The sequence below is a fragment of the Abrus precatorius genome, unplaced genomic scaffold, assembly GCF_003935025.1.
Source record: "Abrus precatorius isolate BTA unplaced genomic scaffold, Abrus_2018 Scaffold7, whole genome shotgun sequence".
Classification (NCBI taxonomy): domain Eukaryota; kingdom Viridiplantae; phylum Streptophyta; class Magnoliopsida; order Fabales; family Fabaceae; genus Abrus; species Abrus precatorius.
This window is the reverse complement of record NW_020874417.1, coordinates 23,966,724-23,983,784: the sequence shown is the minus strand read 5'-3', so window position 1 is coordinate 23,983,784 and position 17,061 is coordinate 23,966,724. Positions and strand designations below refer to the sequence as shown.

At 34.6% G+C, this 17,061-nt stretch overlaps 1 protein-coding gene across 3 annotated transcripts in view; it reads left to right on the top strand.

Annotated features, from left to right (window-relative positions):
• Nucleotides 1-17,061, top strand: part of LOC113871051 (protein MON2 homolog) — a 32,767-nt gene that overhangs the window by 2,758 nt on the left and 12,948 nt on the right. Inside the window, exons 6-28 of one of the 3 annotated variants that reach the window (XM_027507754.1) lie at nucleotides 65-177; nucleotides 376-431; nucleotides 620-674; nucleotides 788-844; nucleotides 936-1,037; nucleotides 1,303-1,383; nucleotides 1,489-1,541; nucleotides 1,780-1,849; nucleotides 2,107-2,170; nucleotides 8,090-8,238; nucleotides 8,334-8,461; nucleotides 10,602-10,659; nucleotides 10,748-10,845; nucleotides 10,957-11,044; nucleotides 11,201-11,266; nucleotides 11,343-11,402; nucleotides 15,289-15,375; nucleotides 15,648-15,834; nucleotides 16,056-16,099; nucleotides 16,187-16,318; nucleotides 16,399-16,530; nucleotides 16,619-16,671; nucleotides 16,751-16,799. In XM_027507754.1, coding sequence (XP_027363555.1) covers nucleotides 818-844; nucleotides 936-1,037; nucleotides 1,303-1,383; nucleotides 1,489-1,541; nucleotides 1,780-1,849; nucleotides 2,107-2,170; nucleotides 8,090-8,238; nucleotides 8,334-8,461; nucleotides 10,602-10,659; nucleotides 10,748-10,845; nucleotides 10,957-11,044; nucleotides 11,201-11,266; nucleotides 11,343-11,402; nucleotides 15,289-15,375; nucleotides 15,648-15,834; nucleotides 16,056-16,099; nucleotides 16,187-16,318; nucleotides 16,399-16,530; nucleotides 16,619-16,671; nucleotides 16,751-16,799 — 1,728 coding nt within the window. In that variant the 5' untranslated portion in view covers nucleotides 65-177; nucleotides 376-431; nucleotides 620-674; nucleotides 788-817. Of the gene's footprint in view, nucleotides 1-64; nucleotides 186-375; nucleotides 432-619; nucleotides 675-787; nucleotides 845-935; nucleotides 1,038-1,302; nucleotides 1,384-1,488; nucleotides 1,542-1,779; nucleotides 1,850-2,106; nucleotides 2,171-8,089; nucleotides 8,239-8,333; nucleotides 8,462-10,601; nucleotides 10,660-10,747; nucleotides 10,846-10,956; nucleotides 11,045-11,200; nucleotides 11,267-11,342; nucleotides 11,403-15,288; nucleotides 15,376-15,647; nucleotides 15,835-16,055; nucleotides 16,100-16,186; nucleotides 16,319-16,398; nucleotides 16,531-16,618; nucleotides 16,672-16,750; nucleotides 16,800-17,061 lie in introns of all 3 variants that reach the window. The other 2 variants (XM_027507752.1, XM_027507753.1) reach the window with 2 other exon arrangements.

Sequence of the window (17,061 nt, the reverse complement as noted above, 5' to 3'; positions counted from 1 at the left end):
AGTTGGCTACTTAATTCTCAGGATTTGAACTTAACAGTTATGCTATGTTTATAATCATGTGCAGCTCATTAGATCACGAGTCTGCTTCTGGAGTGCCTCCTGTGACAAGGGAGACTTTAACTGAAACTGGAAAAATTGGGCTGCGCTTGCTTGAAGACCTGACATCTCTTGCCGCAGGTGGATCTGTATGTGCTTATTTGGAACTAATTTTTTTTCTCCCCCTAGGATTAGAACCATGTTATTAGAATTTCTTGTGTGGGTAGTTAGAAACTTATTTAGGTGCTATCATTTTTATTCACATAATTAGTGATGATACTGATATTCATTAAATGCTATTTCTTACTGGATGACATTAACTTTCCATCTGTTCTACAGGCAATTTGGTTACGTGTCAATATTCTTCAGAGGACATTTGCACTTGATATTCTTGAGTAAGAAATATTTTTGTAACATGTGATTCGTCATTTTCATGATCTTTTTTTGCAATCACATATTTGATTGAAACACCTGGGATCATTGATCTATTCTCTTAAGCTAAAATGACATCTAATTGTTGTACTGAAATGATATACAAGTCTAATCTTCATTATAATATTCTTATTCTTAACATGTTTTACAGGTTTGTTTTGTCCAATTATGTGGCTGTTTTCAGAACCTTGTTACCGTATGAACAGGTGAATATGTCGATTGTAATTCTGAATGCTGTTGCTGATCTATACTTGGAATTGTACTATACCCAGATATCTTTTGCTCTTTTATGTTAATATATTAGTTCAAATCTTGTTAGGCTTTACGACGGCAAATTTGTTCACTTCTTATGACTTCACTTCGTACTAATGCTGAGGTAATGAGCACCTGAAACTTTATTCTTTATTCCAATTTTTTCAGTGTAAATTGTAACTTGACATTTTTCATAATTCCTTAATATTAATTAGCTTGAAGGAGAAACTGGCGAGCCTGGCTTTCGTCGTTTGGTTTTGCGTTCAGTTGCTCATATTATAAGGCTTTATAGTTCTTCCCTTATAACTGAGTGTGAGGTAAGTTTTTGATTTCCTTTTCCATCTAGCTTTTAAGCTCATGCCAATTAAGCCACGGAAATGATCAGTGCAGATTTCTTTTTTGGGTTAAAGGAGGGAAAAATTTGGGAATTATATAATGTAAGCATGTGAAGAGTTGCTTCCCAACTGAAAGCTAATTATAAATACCAAACTTTTATTATGTTGACCTTTGATGTCGGCCTCCTTTAGTATATTTTGGATCACATCTCACAAAATTGGTTGATGCTATTCTTTTTATGTTCAGGTTTTTCTCAGTATGTTACTGAAGGTTACTTTTCTTGATTTGCCATTATGGCATCGCATTCTTGTTCTTGAGATTTTGAGGGTAATGTAGTTGTGCTGTATTGTTTTTTTTTTTTTTCCCTTTCATATTTGCTGTTGATTCACTGTGTAAGTTTCTTACCTAACAACCAGAAATGGTGGTTTGTAGGGGTTTTGTGTAGAGGCACGGACATTGCGGATTCTTTTCCAAAATTTTGATATGTAAGTTTAGTCCATGATTTGTTTCCTCATTTGGTTAGGATTATAATTATAGTTACTATAAATAAGGATTAGTCCTTAGGCTTTGTGATTAAATCAGTACATTGTAATACATTTCAGTAAATAACAATTCTCTTTTGTCTCTCTTCTCTCCTTTATACCTAAAACCCCATAATTTCAACAAGAACATGACCTAACTTCATTATTCTGCATTCATTGGTGCTGTCCATTGGCATCATAGGCACCCCAAGAATACAAATGTTGTGGAGGGAATGGTCAAAGCTCTTGCTAGGGTTGTTTCAAATGTACAGGTATGATTTTGACAGCATATGCTTCCAGTTATTTCTCAGTCATGTCTTTGGTCACGGTTCAAAGAAAAATTGAATGGTATAAGTATAACTTTGGTTGTGTAGCTTCGAACATTGCTTACTCTCCTTGTTTGACTTTAATTAATACTTCTTTTAGTCCAGAACTTAAATAACATGCTTTTGTACTTGTGGGTTTCTGTCCATTGTCTGTATGTGAAAATATAATTTATGGTTAGAAGAAGCTTTAAATGATGCTGTAGGTTCAAGAATCAAGTGAGGAGAGCTTGGCAGCTGTTGCTGGAATGTTTAGTAGCAAAGCCAAAGGTATTGATTTTCATATTTTGGTTGAACAATTTTGTTATCCGTATCTCTATTTGTTTTGAAGTCAAAATGTCAAATAGTTGTTTTGACTCTTATTTACCCAGAGTATTATGTAGAGGTCAGTGGCAAGTCTGATAGTAGGCAAGTCTCATAGTAATCCTGTTGGGAGGTTTATTTTTTTTCTGTCTATTTTGGGTGATTCTTTGTAGATATCAGTTCCTGTTTCCATATATTGCTTTTTAGATATTATGCCAACTCTCTGTTGATTATGGTGTTCCTTAGGTTTTATTTTCTTTTAGAATTGTGTTTTTTCATATGTTAAACACATTTAGCTGATAGGTCTTATGTGCTGCTGGTGTTGTATGTTTTATGTTCTTTGTATTGTTTGCTGTTTGGCTTCTTCAAAGAGGATGCCCTTTCCTCTATTTTTGTATTCTCTTTCCATTCTTATAAATTCTTATTTTTCGTATTGAAAAATTAATCAAACTATCAACACCTGTTTGAAATTCAGAGCTCATGTCTGGTCACCTTTAGGTTAGAATAATTTGCTGGAATGACTTCTGTGAATATGATTTTTTTATAGAAAGAGAAATTTATTAAGACGTGAAGTCGTGAATCACAGAGATCAAGGAGTACACAAAACCTCTCCTAAACAGAAGAACAAAACATAAAACACAAATACGAGAATACCAATGCAACAAAGTTTCCTAATCCCTCAGCATATCTGTTACAGAAACTTCATATAAGGCCATGAGCTGTGCACCAAATTGAATAAAAAAGTCAAGTAATGAACCAAAGAAACCTCCTTAAAGATACAACAGTTCTGCAGCAACCAAATACCTCATATTTTACCATATATTGCATGCACATTGCAAAATCTGTATACACCTGTGCACCAAATGGATGCCAAAAGTCAAGTGATGAACTAAAGAAACCTCTTTAAAGATACAATCAGCAACCAAATACCTCATTGTACCATTGATTGCAAATTGCCACATCAGTAATATTCACCAACAAAGAACATCTATAAGAACCTAATCTATCAAAAGTTAGTCCATAGATCTGGGACACCCAACTTTCACTGAAAATACCAAATAAGGAGTGCTGTAAAGAAACTGCAGTAGAACAATGCAAGCACAGTTGAGGTGCAGATTGTGAGATATCGGTGGAAATCACCTTATGTGGCCTATGAACCCATGATATGTCATTAGTACTAATTATATTAGGTAATGGATTACAAAAAAAAAAAAAAAGTAAAATACTTGACCATAGAGGTAGCCTTGAATTTCTGCAATGGTTTATTAAGAAGAAAGTACCACTATATGTTTCTCTTTTGCCTTCTAAAAGAAGAAACGTATCCCTATTCAAGTAATCAATGAGGAACTGAAAAAAAAGGTTCTACATGAACATTCCCAAGAAGGATTGAGGAACTGAATCCCTTTATTTGGGTGTGAAGATAAATGGGGCCAAAAAGGAATTTTGATTCAGAATATTCACTGTCATATGAATTAAGAGTGGATGTCCCATGAAAAAGCAGAATCTTGGACACTAAACATAGTTGAAAAGGATAATTATGTATATCAAGAAATACAATAAAGACAAGGAAAAGAACTAGTTAAAGGAACATTTCCTACCCATCGGTCCTCCCAAAATTTAATGAGATTTTTAACCCACCATAAGGGAAAACAAAGACTTTAGGTAGCTCAACTTTGAGAAATGAATTTTCAAGCACAAAATGAGAGTCTCAGATGACAATGTTGGCATACTGTCCATTTGGGTCTATGCCATACTGACCATACTAACCACAAATTAACTGGGGCCAAACTGAGAGCCACCTTACATTTCATTTTAACAAATAAATACTAATGCAAAGTCTTTGCTAATAACATAAAGCACACCTTAAGATATGTAATCCATGTTGTACGTTCTAAGTTACTAAACTGTATGTAGATATATTTTGCAGCCCATTTTTTCCTCTTATTCTATCAATGTACATCAGTGAGAAAAAGAAAGGGTATTAGAGCTACTGCAGCATCTCACAGAAAATATAACAGAATATAACATATATTATTATCACATAAAGCTAACCCTTCAGCCTTCTTCCCAGTGTCCCTGTGGTCCTCTGTCAAGCCCAAGGTAGCGTAAGGCAGCATTGAGTGGAAAAGAAATCCCTACTTGTAACAAATCATAAACAATAGTGAGGAGAACATCTATTTCTTGTCTAAAATTTATGATCTCTTATCCCTTGATTGCTACAATTATCTCCACGTTCAAAAGTACTCATGGACTTCAAAAATTTATCTGATTTAATTAATTTCAAGTCCAAGGTGGAAATTCCTTAAATTTTACTCAAATTTTTATTTCCTTGTTTGTTTGAAAAGATTTGCAATAGTCTTTTTATACAAAACCCCTTATCATGCATGTCCCATCCTCTGAGTGGCTCACGGTTACTCCTAACTTTTGTATAATAAAATTTGGTTCATCTGAATGTAAATTACAAAGTCCATAAGAGTCCAAGTTCATGATTATTTTTTACTAAAAGTTCAAGGAAATTTAATAAAACCTTTCTTGCTTGAAAAGTTTGATTTTGGAAACTAAGTTTAGACGATATCACACATTTGTTTTCCTTTTTAGCTTGTAGAAACCAGATTAAATAGCGTAACTTAGGGATTAAGTGATAAAACTGCAGAAACGCCATACTGTTTCCAGAAAACTGTTCCATTTTTCAGAAAATCCGCTTTGTACTGCTGAAATTTACCAATTAATTCCTTTAAGTTTTAGTTCACAATTCCAGGTTTCTTTTCCATGATATTCACGGCTCATAATATCAGATTATATGAAAAATTAATTATTTTAGAAAAGGAAATCAAGAACAGCATAAAATAGGTAGCAGCAGAAATTAAAGGAATTAGTTTGCAGAAAATAAAAGTTAGAGCAGAATGTTAAGCAAAGGTAAAGGTTAATGACTATAATAAAAGGCTAGTATGAAGAAATATGAGTGTTAGATTGCTGGATTATAAAAGCAACAAATATAAATTGCTGAAAAATAAAAGTTGGATGCAGAAAATAAGGTAAGTAGCAGGAATTTAAAGGTCAGTGGTTAGTCAAGTTAGTTACAATTAACCCAATATTATCATCATCAAATAAACATTAGTCACAGGGATTATATAGGTAATACTTGACATAATATGAAAAATAAATGAACCCTCCCCTTACTATATTCCACGAACAGAACATAAATTTACGGTTAATGGATTAAATAACAGAAATCAATTAAATTTATTCTTTTAAAAAGTTGGAGGGCTGTCTAAATCACACTTTTTAGATGTTCCTTTTAATACCTTATACTCCTTTATTGAGTTCAACTTAATCACAAGGCTTAAGTGATTTCATCTACCAAACAACAAATAAAATTAAACCATAATTACTTTGGTGATTTTAGTGGATTTTTGTATTCATTTTAGCAAGATAATGGTGTGAAAACAAAGTCTAATAGTTCTAAAGACACATAAGGGATGCCCTCAACACTAACACAAGTTCAATTAGCAATTATTTCCTTAGTTTATGTAAAATATCCCCCTCCCTTACCTTGATTGGCCTTGATTTGATTTTTCTTTTTTTTTTTTGGCCTTTTGATTGGTCCTCCTTGATTTCCCTCGCACATGCCCTCCTTGGCTGGTTGGAAGCTTATTTGGGACCACAAAATCTAGCTTGATTGGTGCCTGGTTGCCTAATCAATTTGATTCTTTTGGCTTATTGCTTACAGTCTTGGAGTCTTAATAGCATAGGATATTCTGTTATCTTCCAAGGACTTACTTTTTGACCTTTAGCTTTTGTATTTGACAAGTTTTGGCACAGTACGTTAGCTTCCTATCAGTTGGTCTTAATTGCATGCCAAGTCATCCCAAGAGGGCTTAGTTCACATTAATCTTAATTTTATTATCCATTGACTCTTCTGACTACCCCTTTGATCTAATTTAGACTCACTTGCTGGACTTAAGGTTGCACTAAATTGTGGATTTATTTGCTGGCCAAATCAATTAAATTTCCTTGGCTTTTAGTTGGAGTTCGACAGATATTTGGCCAGTGTCCTTGTCACAGTTTCTAGTTCCATTATGGCATGAAAAAGTCTTTGTTTTGGTCAAGCTCTTCATTTACTTTTGTGTTGATCAAGCCTTGACAAATTATTGGTTCCTTAATCTTTAGTCCTTGGACCTTTCTTCAAGGTTCAATCGTTGGTGTATTGGATAAGATCCCTGTGTTTATTTCCAAAATCGCTTAAGAGAGCAATTTCACTTGACAAATTTGCTGAAGCCAATTGGTCTAGCAAAAGGGTCGTCAGCAGAGGAAATTCACTTTGGAAAATTGCAAATTTGTTTGAGCGAATTTAAACCAGTATAAAAGCTAAAAATTTGCTTAGAAAGACAAGAAAATAGCTTAAGCAAATTTATAAGTGAAAATCCTTACTCGTTAAAAATTCTAAAGGTTTATGGTATATAAAATAAATGGATTTTACACAGACAGAGCGAGGTTCCAAAGGAAAGTGCCAAAGCCACTTAGCAGCCAGAGGAATGCTATTATACACCAAATTACCAAGTCCCAAGCCCCCTATGGAAGTTGAGTGGAATAATTGTTCCCATTAGCATGCTTGGTATATGGTCAGGAATGGAAATACTGTTCTATCGTATCTCTACATCTAATATGCATAATTAAAGGCAATGATCGTGATGGAGAATGTAATAACATCATTGCAGTAGTGGGGGCAATGGGGTAATTAGAGGAGGGTGACTTTGGTGGCAGTTGTTGCAATTGCAATGGCAATAATTGGGGTGATGGTTCTAAAGGTTGGTGATTGAAGGCAAGTGGCAATGGGTGAGGATTTTTGTCATTTCTAAAGAAGATTTTAAGTGTATAATTGTAATGTATTTAATCCTTGGGTGAATGTAATAGGTTTCCTTCCAACTTTGAGGGAATGGGCATTGGCTTTGTTTAAATATTAAGTTATTAGTGTTAGGAGCATTATTATGTTATGAGTGTTACAAGGTAAGACTTGGCTTGCATACACTTCTACGTGACGTAGATTATTTGTATAAATAAGAGTTATGGGGTTAGTATTTTGACCTAGATTATTCAGAGTTCTATTATTGAAGTGCATTCTCTTTTTCACCTTTTCATCTAATCCCTAGAAATTTCACCACCTTCATACTAGTTACCAAGCACTTTTGGCATTTTCCCCTTCATGGTAGTTAGTAGTTACCAAACACACTTTTGGCTCATTCCCATCCCTCCACCCCATTAATGCAAACCAAATGTAACTTCAATCTGCTTAAAGTTCTGTACTTGATAGTGGTGAGCTTATATTTACTATTCTGAGCTCATTAAGGCTTCCACGTGATAGTTTGTGGTAGAGATACAATCATATGGGAATCATTCTTCTGTGCTTGCTTAACAGCTTCATCTTTATGTTACATGGTTCTTGGCTGTTAACAAGTTTGTTTGAGTTATTTGGTAATGTATGATTTATCTCCATTCCCCACAGACTAAAAGTTATTTTTATATCACTAACAATCTTCAAAGTTATATGGCTTCTCACACTAAAATTTGATACAAATTTATAAATAGACAGCAAGAGAGAAATGGCCGTTGATATTAATCAGACTATATTTTGCCAACTGGCCAACTTTCGTTAATGTAAATTAGAATCTGTCTTGAAAGTCACCATAAAAGAAATATTAAAATATGTATGACAATAGTATATTTGATTAGGTTGATTCTTTGTTATATACAATTCTGTGCTCTGACTAAACCCTATAAAAGTTACTATTAGAAGTCTTTTACTTAAACCTGCTGGTTATTAAGTTCAGCAGTGGCTTGGGACGTGAGGTATTTGAAGGATTCGTGAATGAAATGTTCCTTCTGTAGGTATTGAATGGAGTCTGGATAATGATGCATCCAATGCTGCAGTCTTGGTTGCCAGTGAAGCACATGCCATAACATTGGCAGTTGAAGGTCTCTTAGGGGTTGTCTTCACTGTTGCAACTTTAACCGATGAAGCCATAGATATTGGGGAGGTGACTATATTCTTTCTTTATGTTGTTTTTCCATTTTCATTGTGTTTTCCTTTGATTATGTTGCTTAATGGCCTACTTTCTCTGTGTCCTTTTAGCTTGAGTCTCCAAGATGTGAGAATGATCCACCTGTGAAATGGACTGGGAAAACTGCAGTTCTCTGCATCTCAATGGTTGATTCACTGTGGTTGACAATACTTGATGCATTATCCCTTATTCTATCAAGGTTTGTTTTTATGCATGCATTTAAATAAACATTGACACTAATGGAATGCTTTTCACACTATTCAATAACCTATCATTGAATTTGAGTTTCTTCTATCTCAACCTATTAATTATTAATTGTGTTTATCTTGAATGTAAAATTTTAGAAAAATTGGACCTGAATAGCCATAGTTAGTATTGAGTCATACAGATCATCGTTGTTAATAGCGTGCTATAGCGGTGTTATTGCTCCGGCGCAGCCATCGGCTACTACGTCGCGGGGCGTTTGTCACGTTGCATTGGTTGCTGAAGGTAGCAACCATACACGGGAATAGTTTGCGTGCCTATTGGGCGATTGGGGAAGGGAAAGTAAAATAACCCTATTCTATTTTATTAAAATGATGCATTTTCATTTAATTCTATTTTTTTTAAATTGTGCGTTTTGATTAATTTTAAGGTTAGAAAGGTCATTTACTACCCTTTATAAAACCTATATATTTAATCAACTTCATCTTCTTTGCACGCTCTTCTGTGCAAGTTGGGTTGAGGCAAAGTGGTTTCTCATTTTCTTCCCTCCTCACCAGCTTACCCATTCAATTTTACCGGTCAAATCAACTTTTCCAGGGTCTCCTGTCTGGTGTTTCCTTTCCGGCGTCTCTGTTCACCAAAGAAATCAGTTTTTCCAACATTTCTCTTGTTTTTTCGTTCATTGATCACTCTTGTTTCAAGCTCTTTTTTCTGTTCATCCTCTGCTTTGCTGTTCATGCTCTGTTTTTTCTAGTCATCCTTTGTTTTTCTGTTCAAGCATTTTGTGTAGCATATATAATATGCATCAGTGTTGTTAAATGGCGGCCATGGCAGAATTCAGTGGCAGTTTTTAACCCTGTGTTATAGCGTTAGTGTCTTTTGGCATTTTTCCACGGCGGCTGTTACGTGCATGGCAGAAAATGTAGAAAAATGGCATTTTTGCAGGAAAAATTGAGTTGGGCCACAGACTCGACCCGGTCCAAAGAGAAAATCTGTGAACCCAAACCCTAAGTCACATATTTTCTTCATTTCTTTTCTTCATCGCTATTGTGCCGCGGTGGAGTGGAGGTTGGCCTCGTGATGCTTGCTATGGTGAAGTATTTCTTTATTTGCAGAGGTTAAGCCCTATTTGTAGACAATGTCTTGGTGTGGGTGTGCACTTTTGAAGTGTAATGAAGAAAGAGAGAGTGAAAGTCCGGTCTTGCCCTTGCTATAGTGTCATTTTGGGGTTCTTTAAGGGAAAAATGGACTTTTTCCACTTAAAATTTTTTCCTTCCCTTCTCAAGCAGTAAATTTTTTAAAGGGTAAAATTTTTAGGGTTTTCTCTGCTCTGTTTTTCTTCCTTTTTCTCTAAAGTCAACTTCTCCTTCACCATTTTTGCCAGAGAAAAAATCCTTTCTGGCTGTTTTCCGGCAACTGTGAGTGGAAGGCCATGTTTTTCAACATCCATTTTCCCTCTCCTATTCTATTTTTTTTTTCAATTCTGTTTTTCCCTCTCCCATTTTTTTTGTTTTTCCTTGTTATTTTGTTTTCTTGATTCTATTTTTCTGTTTTCACTTCCAAGTTTCCTTCTCCATATTTATTTTTATTTCTCTACTTTTCTGTTATAACTTCAGCTTTTTTTTTCACTGTTTAGCGACCATTTTATTCTTTTTTTCTCAAAACCTTCCTTCTTTTATATGTAGTTAGTTTCTATATATATATATACACACATATATATATGGCATCCGCCATAATTTTATGGCAGTCTTTTTGCTTTCCGCCATGACATGCCATCCTCCATTGATAACATTGATATGCATATTACAAATTTTTAAATAGTTGTCATCTCGTTACACGTTATTCTGCTATAGTGTTTTAGGGGTCAGGCGCTATTTGCTGTTATCCGAGATTAACAACTATGATACAGATGGAACATGATCTTTCTGATTCATCTGAAATTGAGTCTGACAAACATGGTGGGGGGCTTAATAAATCTGCTGAAATTCGCCCGTAACCATCCTATAAAATATTGTTCAGTGATCTAAGACTTTTTTTATGCAGTGCTGGTTTCAATTAATCTTAAATTCTTAACCCTATGTTATTTCTTAAGATTTAATATATCCCTTAATGTCTGACTTGTGGTTAATTGTAAGGTCACAAGGAGAGGCCATTGTGTTGGAAATATTAAAGGGATATCAAGCATTCACTCAGGTAACTCAGTTTTGGTCCCCTTTTTAATTATTTTGTGTTTGTGTGACATTTGAACTTAAAATGATGTATGAACTATATGATTTCAAAGGCCTGTGGGATCCTTCGAGCTGTAGAACCTTTAAATTCGTTTCTTGCATCCCTTTGCAAATTTACCATCAATTTTCCTGTTGAAACTGAAAAAAGAAGGTATGGCTTTTTAAATGTTGAGTTGGTATTTTCTATTTATCATTTATTAAGGTGTCTTACAAGAATTCAAGCTGACAGTACTGAGATTTTGGCCTAAATTTGAGATTTTAGCAGTACTTTGCCATCTCCTGTATCAAAACGGGCAGATCTATCAGTTGACCAGAGAGATAGCATTGTGCTTACTCCCAAGAATGTGCAGGTGGTCCTTCTGGTTCTGTGTATGGCAATGTGTACTTTTTCCCCACTTGACTGTAATTTTGATTTTCTCCTGTTCATTTTTCTCTGTGGATTTGTATTTTTGATTGTGTCATTGCAACTACTCATACTTTTCACACACACTGATCTTGTGAACTAGGCCTTGAGAACTCTTTTCAACATTGCTCATCGATTGCATAATGTTCTGGGCCCATCCTGGGTTTTGGTAAGTTATATTTTTCTCCTCTTATTTGTTGTGTTGATTTTTTTTTTCAATGAGTGATCATGATGAATACTTGCAGGTTTTGGAAACTCTGGCCGCTTTAGATCGAGCAATTCATTCCCCTCATGCCACTACTCAAGTAATTTTATCTATTGTTCTATTATTCATGGTGGTAAAATGTCTTATATCAGTTAAAAATGAAATCAGAATATTCTTTATAAGACTTGAGCAAACGTCCTGCTGAGTTAGTTTTTAGGAGTGAATTAGGCCTAATTTTTTAATATTATATCAGATATCAAAGGTTGTCCAGTTTGAGTGTTGGGTCATCGATGAATTTAGTCCTGGGCATGAGGGGAGTGTCTTAAAATGTCTTACATTGGCTAGGAATAAAGGCAAATTTCTCCTTATAAGACCTGAGCAAATCTCCTCCTATGAGCTAAATATTGAGAGTCAATTAGGTCTGATTTTTTAATATAAAAACAATTGGCTTCAATTTCCATGCAAGAGTTTTGCAGAAGCCTGAAATACTAAATAGTAACAAGTAAGCCTTTGATCTTGCCTTGATATATAGACAATATGTGCTTATAAAAATATAGGTCCAAGCTATGATCATGTAAATGATTAAATGGTCTGGTTATTTGATTTTAAATTGCTAAATGAGAAAGCAGTGGATGCAAAATATCACTTTTAAGTTTCGTTGTAATTGTTGTTTGAGATTAAATTCAAAACCATTTCAGGTTAGGCCCTTCTCATAAGTTTAAGCTTTTTGGATAATTGATTTTCACATCCCTTTACTGGCTATCAATATTGAAATTAACTTTTTGCAGTCAGCACAAATTAGTGTTGGCTCTATGCTTTGTTCCATCTTTCATCTCTAAATCTTAGTTCAGCTTTTGTTCTCTTTCATTCCTTTGCTGACCAACTTTGGTTGCTTTCTAAGTTTGTTGTTGTCTTTTGTCTTTTTTATGTTTTGGAGGATATCTTATTCTCTCTCGAGTGGAATTTTAGCATTAATGCTTTTCTCTTATTATCTTTTGATAAAAGTTAAAGGTCATACCACTTTGTTGCATATTGCAGTTGTTTTGCTGTAGCATAATACAAGTTCCTTTTTGAGTCTGCTCACCTTTTTCATGAGTGACTGTTCTTGAATAAAATGTTGTTAGGACTGTTGGATTGGGGATTCCTCTGTCTCCACCCTTGCCTTCATAGCCTTTCCATTCTTTGTCAATACATGATACAGTAATAAATACAATGCCTAGAATCTCTATTTCCTTATTAATTTGTGTGACAGAGAAGCTACATGTTGAAATCTTTCTTGCTGATGTGATGTTGCAACTGTCCTAAAGGAGTCACCACCACCGACACTAGAATCTTTTCATTTGTTCTTTAACTTTGATAGATGAGTGTGGATTATTGATAGCCCCAGTGAATTTCTGTGTAAGCCCTGCTTTCACTTTCTTTCCCACTCTAAAATAGAGTGCAATGTTCCTTCATGTGGCTCCCTCCAAGATTCTTTCATTTTTTAGCAACTTTGAATAGAATCATATTTGAATGATTTACTGCAAATTAGGTGACCTACAAAGCTCTTTCTTTCTTCTGACATATATCAGGTAATACTAACACAATGTTGTTTAATGTCGGTTATGGCGGCACCATGACGGAATGGCGTGGCGGAAATGATAGAGGCCGTTACGAAGATGGTGTGGCATGGTGGAATAACGTGGCGGTGCCATGGCGGCCGTTACGAGCATGGCGGTAACGGCCGGCCATGGCGAAAATCATTAGAAATGGCGTTTTTTTTTTAAAATATGGTTTTTCTGCACTTTTGGGCCAGATCCGACCCGACCCAGTTCAGAACCCAACCATAAATCCAGGTTTTTTTCCCTCTCTTCTCCTTACGATCTCACTCTCCCTCTCTTTGCGATTGCACTCTCTCTTTCTGCGATCTCACTCTCCTCTCTGCTCATCTCTTTTCTCTCTGCCCTCCATCAAGATTTCACTCTCTCTCTCTCTCTGCTGAGATCTCTTTTTGTCTTGGGCTCCTTGGGTTTTTGTTTTGGTGCATTTGAGTCTCTATTTCCGGCAACTGCAGCTGCAGCTCCATTTCGGTCCTGCTGCTGTGTGATGCTACGCCGCTGCTGTTCTCTCTCTAGATTCTTTCGGTGTTTATGTTGTTGGGGCTGTTTTTGCTTGTCAATTTAAGTTGCTAAACTTACGGCTTAATCTTTTAGTCTTTTTTAAGGGAAAAAAAGACTTTTTATCTTTTAAAAATAAACTGAATTTTCTTTTTTACCCTTAAAATGACACAGTTTTAAATTTTTTTAAAAGGGTAAAATAGTCTTCTCATTAAAATATATTATCTAACTTTTCTTTTTCCTTCTTCCCATCTCTCATCTTCATCTTTGCTCTTGTTTTAGTGGGCATCTGGCTTTATTTAGCTTCTCTCATCTTCATATTTATACTGTTTTACATCCCCTTTCCGATCCTACTTAGAATTTCGATTTTGATTACCATACTTTACATCACAAAATCAAGAAAATATTATTCAAAGTCTTGATTCTCTCATTTTCCTCTCTCAATACTTTTAATCCAAATAATATCAACCACTAGGAACTATGAGCATGAATCTGTTTGACTCTCAAGAAACATAAAAAAATCTTAATTCACTTTTACTATGGTCTATGGGTGGTGTAATTGTTGCAAAAATTTATGGTGAGAAAATGCTTTTTAAAAGAAGGATTAGAAGGATTGACAATGATAATTTGGGCCATAAATGAAGAATTTGATAGGTAGACATTAGTTGGTTAGATAAATAGTTAGAGGTATATTTAGTTAATCAAAGAGTTAGTTAGTTAGTTGATAATTGCATATTTTGTATTGAATTATATTTTGGATTGTAGGTTATGCTACATATATTTTGAGTTAATTATTTTCTATCATTTTCTGTGATCTATAGTTTTTTTTTTATATATTTTATTAAATCCGCCATAACCCGCCATGGCGGCTGCCATAACTTTATGGCAGTTTTTTTGGTTTCTGCCATGAGCCGCCATCCGCCATTGATAACATTGTACTAACATGAAATAGTTTGCTTGCCTTTTTTGACCCTGTCCAATCGCTTGATCCATCAACATCATTTTCCTAAGGTCAACTTCAGGGGTTTTGGACAACAGATGAAGAAGTAGCTGTATATTAACGTCCTATTTAGTCTTTTCTGTAGAGTATCTGCCAAGGAGTCTTTTCAGCTAACAACTTTGTTTTAGGACATGACTTTCCTTTTGGACCACTCTAGTGGTTGGTAAAAGGTCTCTTTAAAAGGTGCCCCCACCAAATAATACATGAAGGGATTGGGGAGCCTTATCTTTTCCGACTTGTTTGTTTGTTAGGTGGTCTGCTCTTCTTGTATGGGCCTTGTGCCTTTGTCGACTGTTAACCAAAAAACAGTGGTGGAATAATCACAAACATTTATGCTAGTTAAATAAATCAATAGCTAGCTTAAAAAGCTGCTAAAGATCTTGTCAAACACACTTATAATAATTTTTTTATTTATCAAAATAATTAAACATCCTCACCAAAATGATTCTTCTTAACAACAAACTACTAATATATTTTACTCTTTTAAATAAACTTTTCAACACATTTCTTGTAATTGGTCAATTTTTTTTCAAAGTTGACACACCTTGAAAATAGATTTTTTTTGTAAATTACATTAAGATTTTAAAAATTACGATTAAAATTCTTATTCTTATGAAAATTATTTGTATTTTCTTAATTCTCTCTTATTTATTCCCCTTAACATTTCCTTCTCTGTCTTTTTCCATTTTGTTCTTTGTGACTCTGTTAACTAGGATTTCTTTTCCTTTCGTGTTATATTCTGTAACTTCTTACTTCTAATACAAGTATATGACATTTTTTCCCAAGTATTTGTCAAATTAAATTCCATATGCTGCATAGTTTTGTTGGAAATTTCTTTTAGGTGTGTCTTATACAGAAACTTACACAGTTCATGACAATTAAATCTGCAGGAGGTCTCTACCCCAGTCCCAAAGTTCACAAGGGAGTCTTCTTCCCAATACAGTGACTTCAATATACTCTCTTCTTTGAACTCTCAGGTGAATGAACCAATTTTAGTTTTGTTTGGTGGTAAGCATTAAAGATGACTTTCAACTATTACACTCAATTTAGGTTGGGCATGATTCATGAATATCGCTAACTTCTCTTTATTTTTTTCTTGTAAATCTTTTTCGATGTTATAATGTTGAGAATGCACGTTTGATTTTATTGCTAACCAAGTTTTCATTCTGTTTCTTTCTTTATTTTTCCATTGGGAATATATGGGCTAGTTGATCTAACCTGGTATTATTTTCTGTTTGAACATTGAAAGCTTTTTGAGAGCTCTGCTCTGATGCATATATCTGCTGTAAAGTCCCTCCTCTCGGCATTATGTCAACTTTCACATCAATGTATGCCTGGTACCTCAAGCAGTTTGGGACCAACAACTAGTCAAAAAATTGGAAGCATCAGCTTTTCGGTGGAAAGAATGATATCCATCCTTGTGAATAATGTTCACAGTATGTAGTTTCAATAACTATTAAGCATGATAGTAAATCTTTTATGCTGGATGTTGTGTAGTTGTTCATTCTCATGTCTTTTATTTTTCTCAGTAGATACTTCTGAGTTTTGATATTTAAATTCTGTTCACTTAATAGGAGTTTATGAATATTTCATTCTTGATGTTTTTTTGTTGAGTGAAGGTATTAAGATTGTTATATTATCCTTTTTTTCACTGCAGGAGTTGAGCCATTTTGGGATCAAGTTGTTGGTCACTTTCTTGAGGTTTCCTTTTCTCTCTTTTTTGTTTCTTTTATGTGGCAATGTTAGTTTCATGTTTATCCCTTCTGATATTTTGACGTACTTTTGCAGCTTGCTGATAATTCAAATCCACATTTGAAAAACATGGCACTTGATGCACTTGATCAATCTATATCTGCAGTCTTAGGTTCTGATCGATTCCAAGACTACAAACAATCCAAGTCTCTTGAAACATCACAGGAAGTGAGACCTTCTACCTTTTTTATAGCTGGCAGCCAATGTTTTATTAAAAGCAGCACTTAATGTGTGTCCATGATATGCAGATGGAAGTCAAACTTGATAAGTTGAGGTCTCTTGAATGTTCTGTCATATCTCCGCTAAAGGTTCTTTATTTTTCTACTCAAAGTGTAGATGTTCGTGTTGGATCTTTGAAAATTCTTTTGCATGTCTTAGAGGTAATACTGTTTGGTCAAGTTTTGTTGTCATTTTTATTTCCTTATTCTTTGTTTGTTTACATGATACTATTTTTTCAAATGCCTCCAGAGATATGGGGAAAAACTTCATTACAGTTGGCCTAATATACTTGAAATGTTGAGGTTGGCCTTCTTATGCCCTTAATGCACTTGTCTATTGGTATTCCTTTGGTTAATCTCTGTACTTTTGTCTTACTGTAAGGTATGTAGCTGATGTTTCAGAGAAGGATCTTGTTACTCTTGGCTTCCAGGTATAGAGTTACTTTGAAGAATTTTACAGCTGCCATGGGGCTATTGGTATATTGAGTTGACTGTTAGCACTTCCCTCTCAATCCTTTTGATCGTAATTCTGAAAAGTACCCATTATTAAATGGTAACCTTTTCAAGGTGTAACTTGTTAATTCTTGTCTGTCTACACTCTACTCCAATTACTCGTGGTGTTCCTTAAAAATTTCTCTCTATACTTATAGACATTTTGGTTATATTTCTTTTGCTAATTACTTTTCCTTTTTT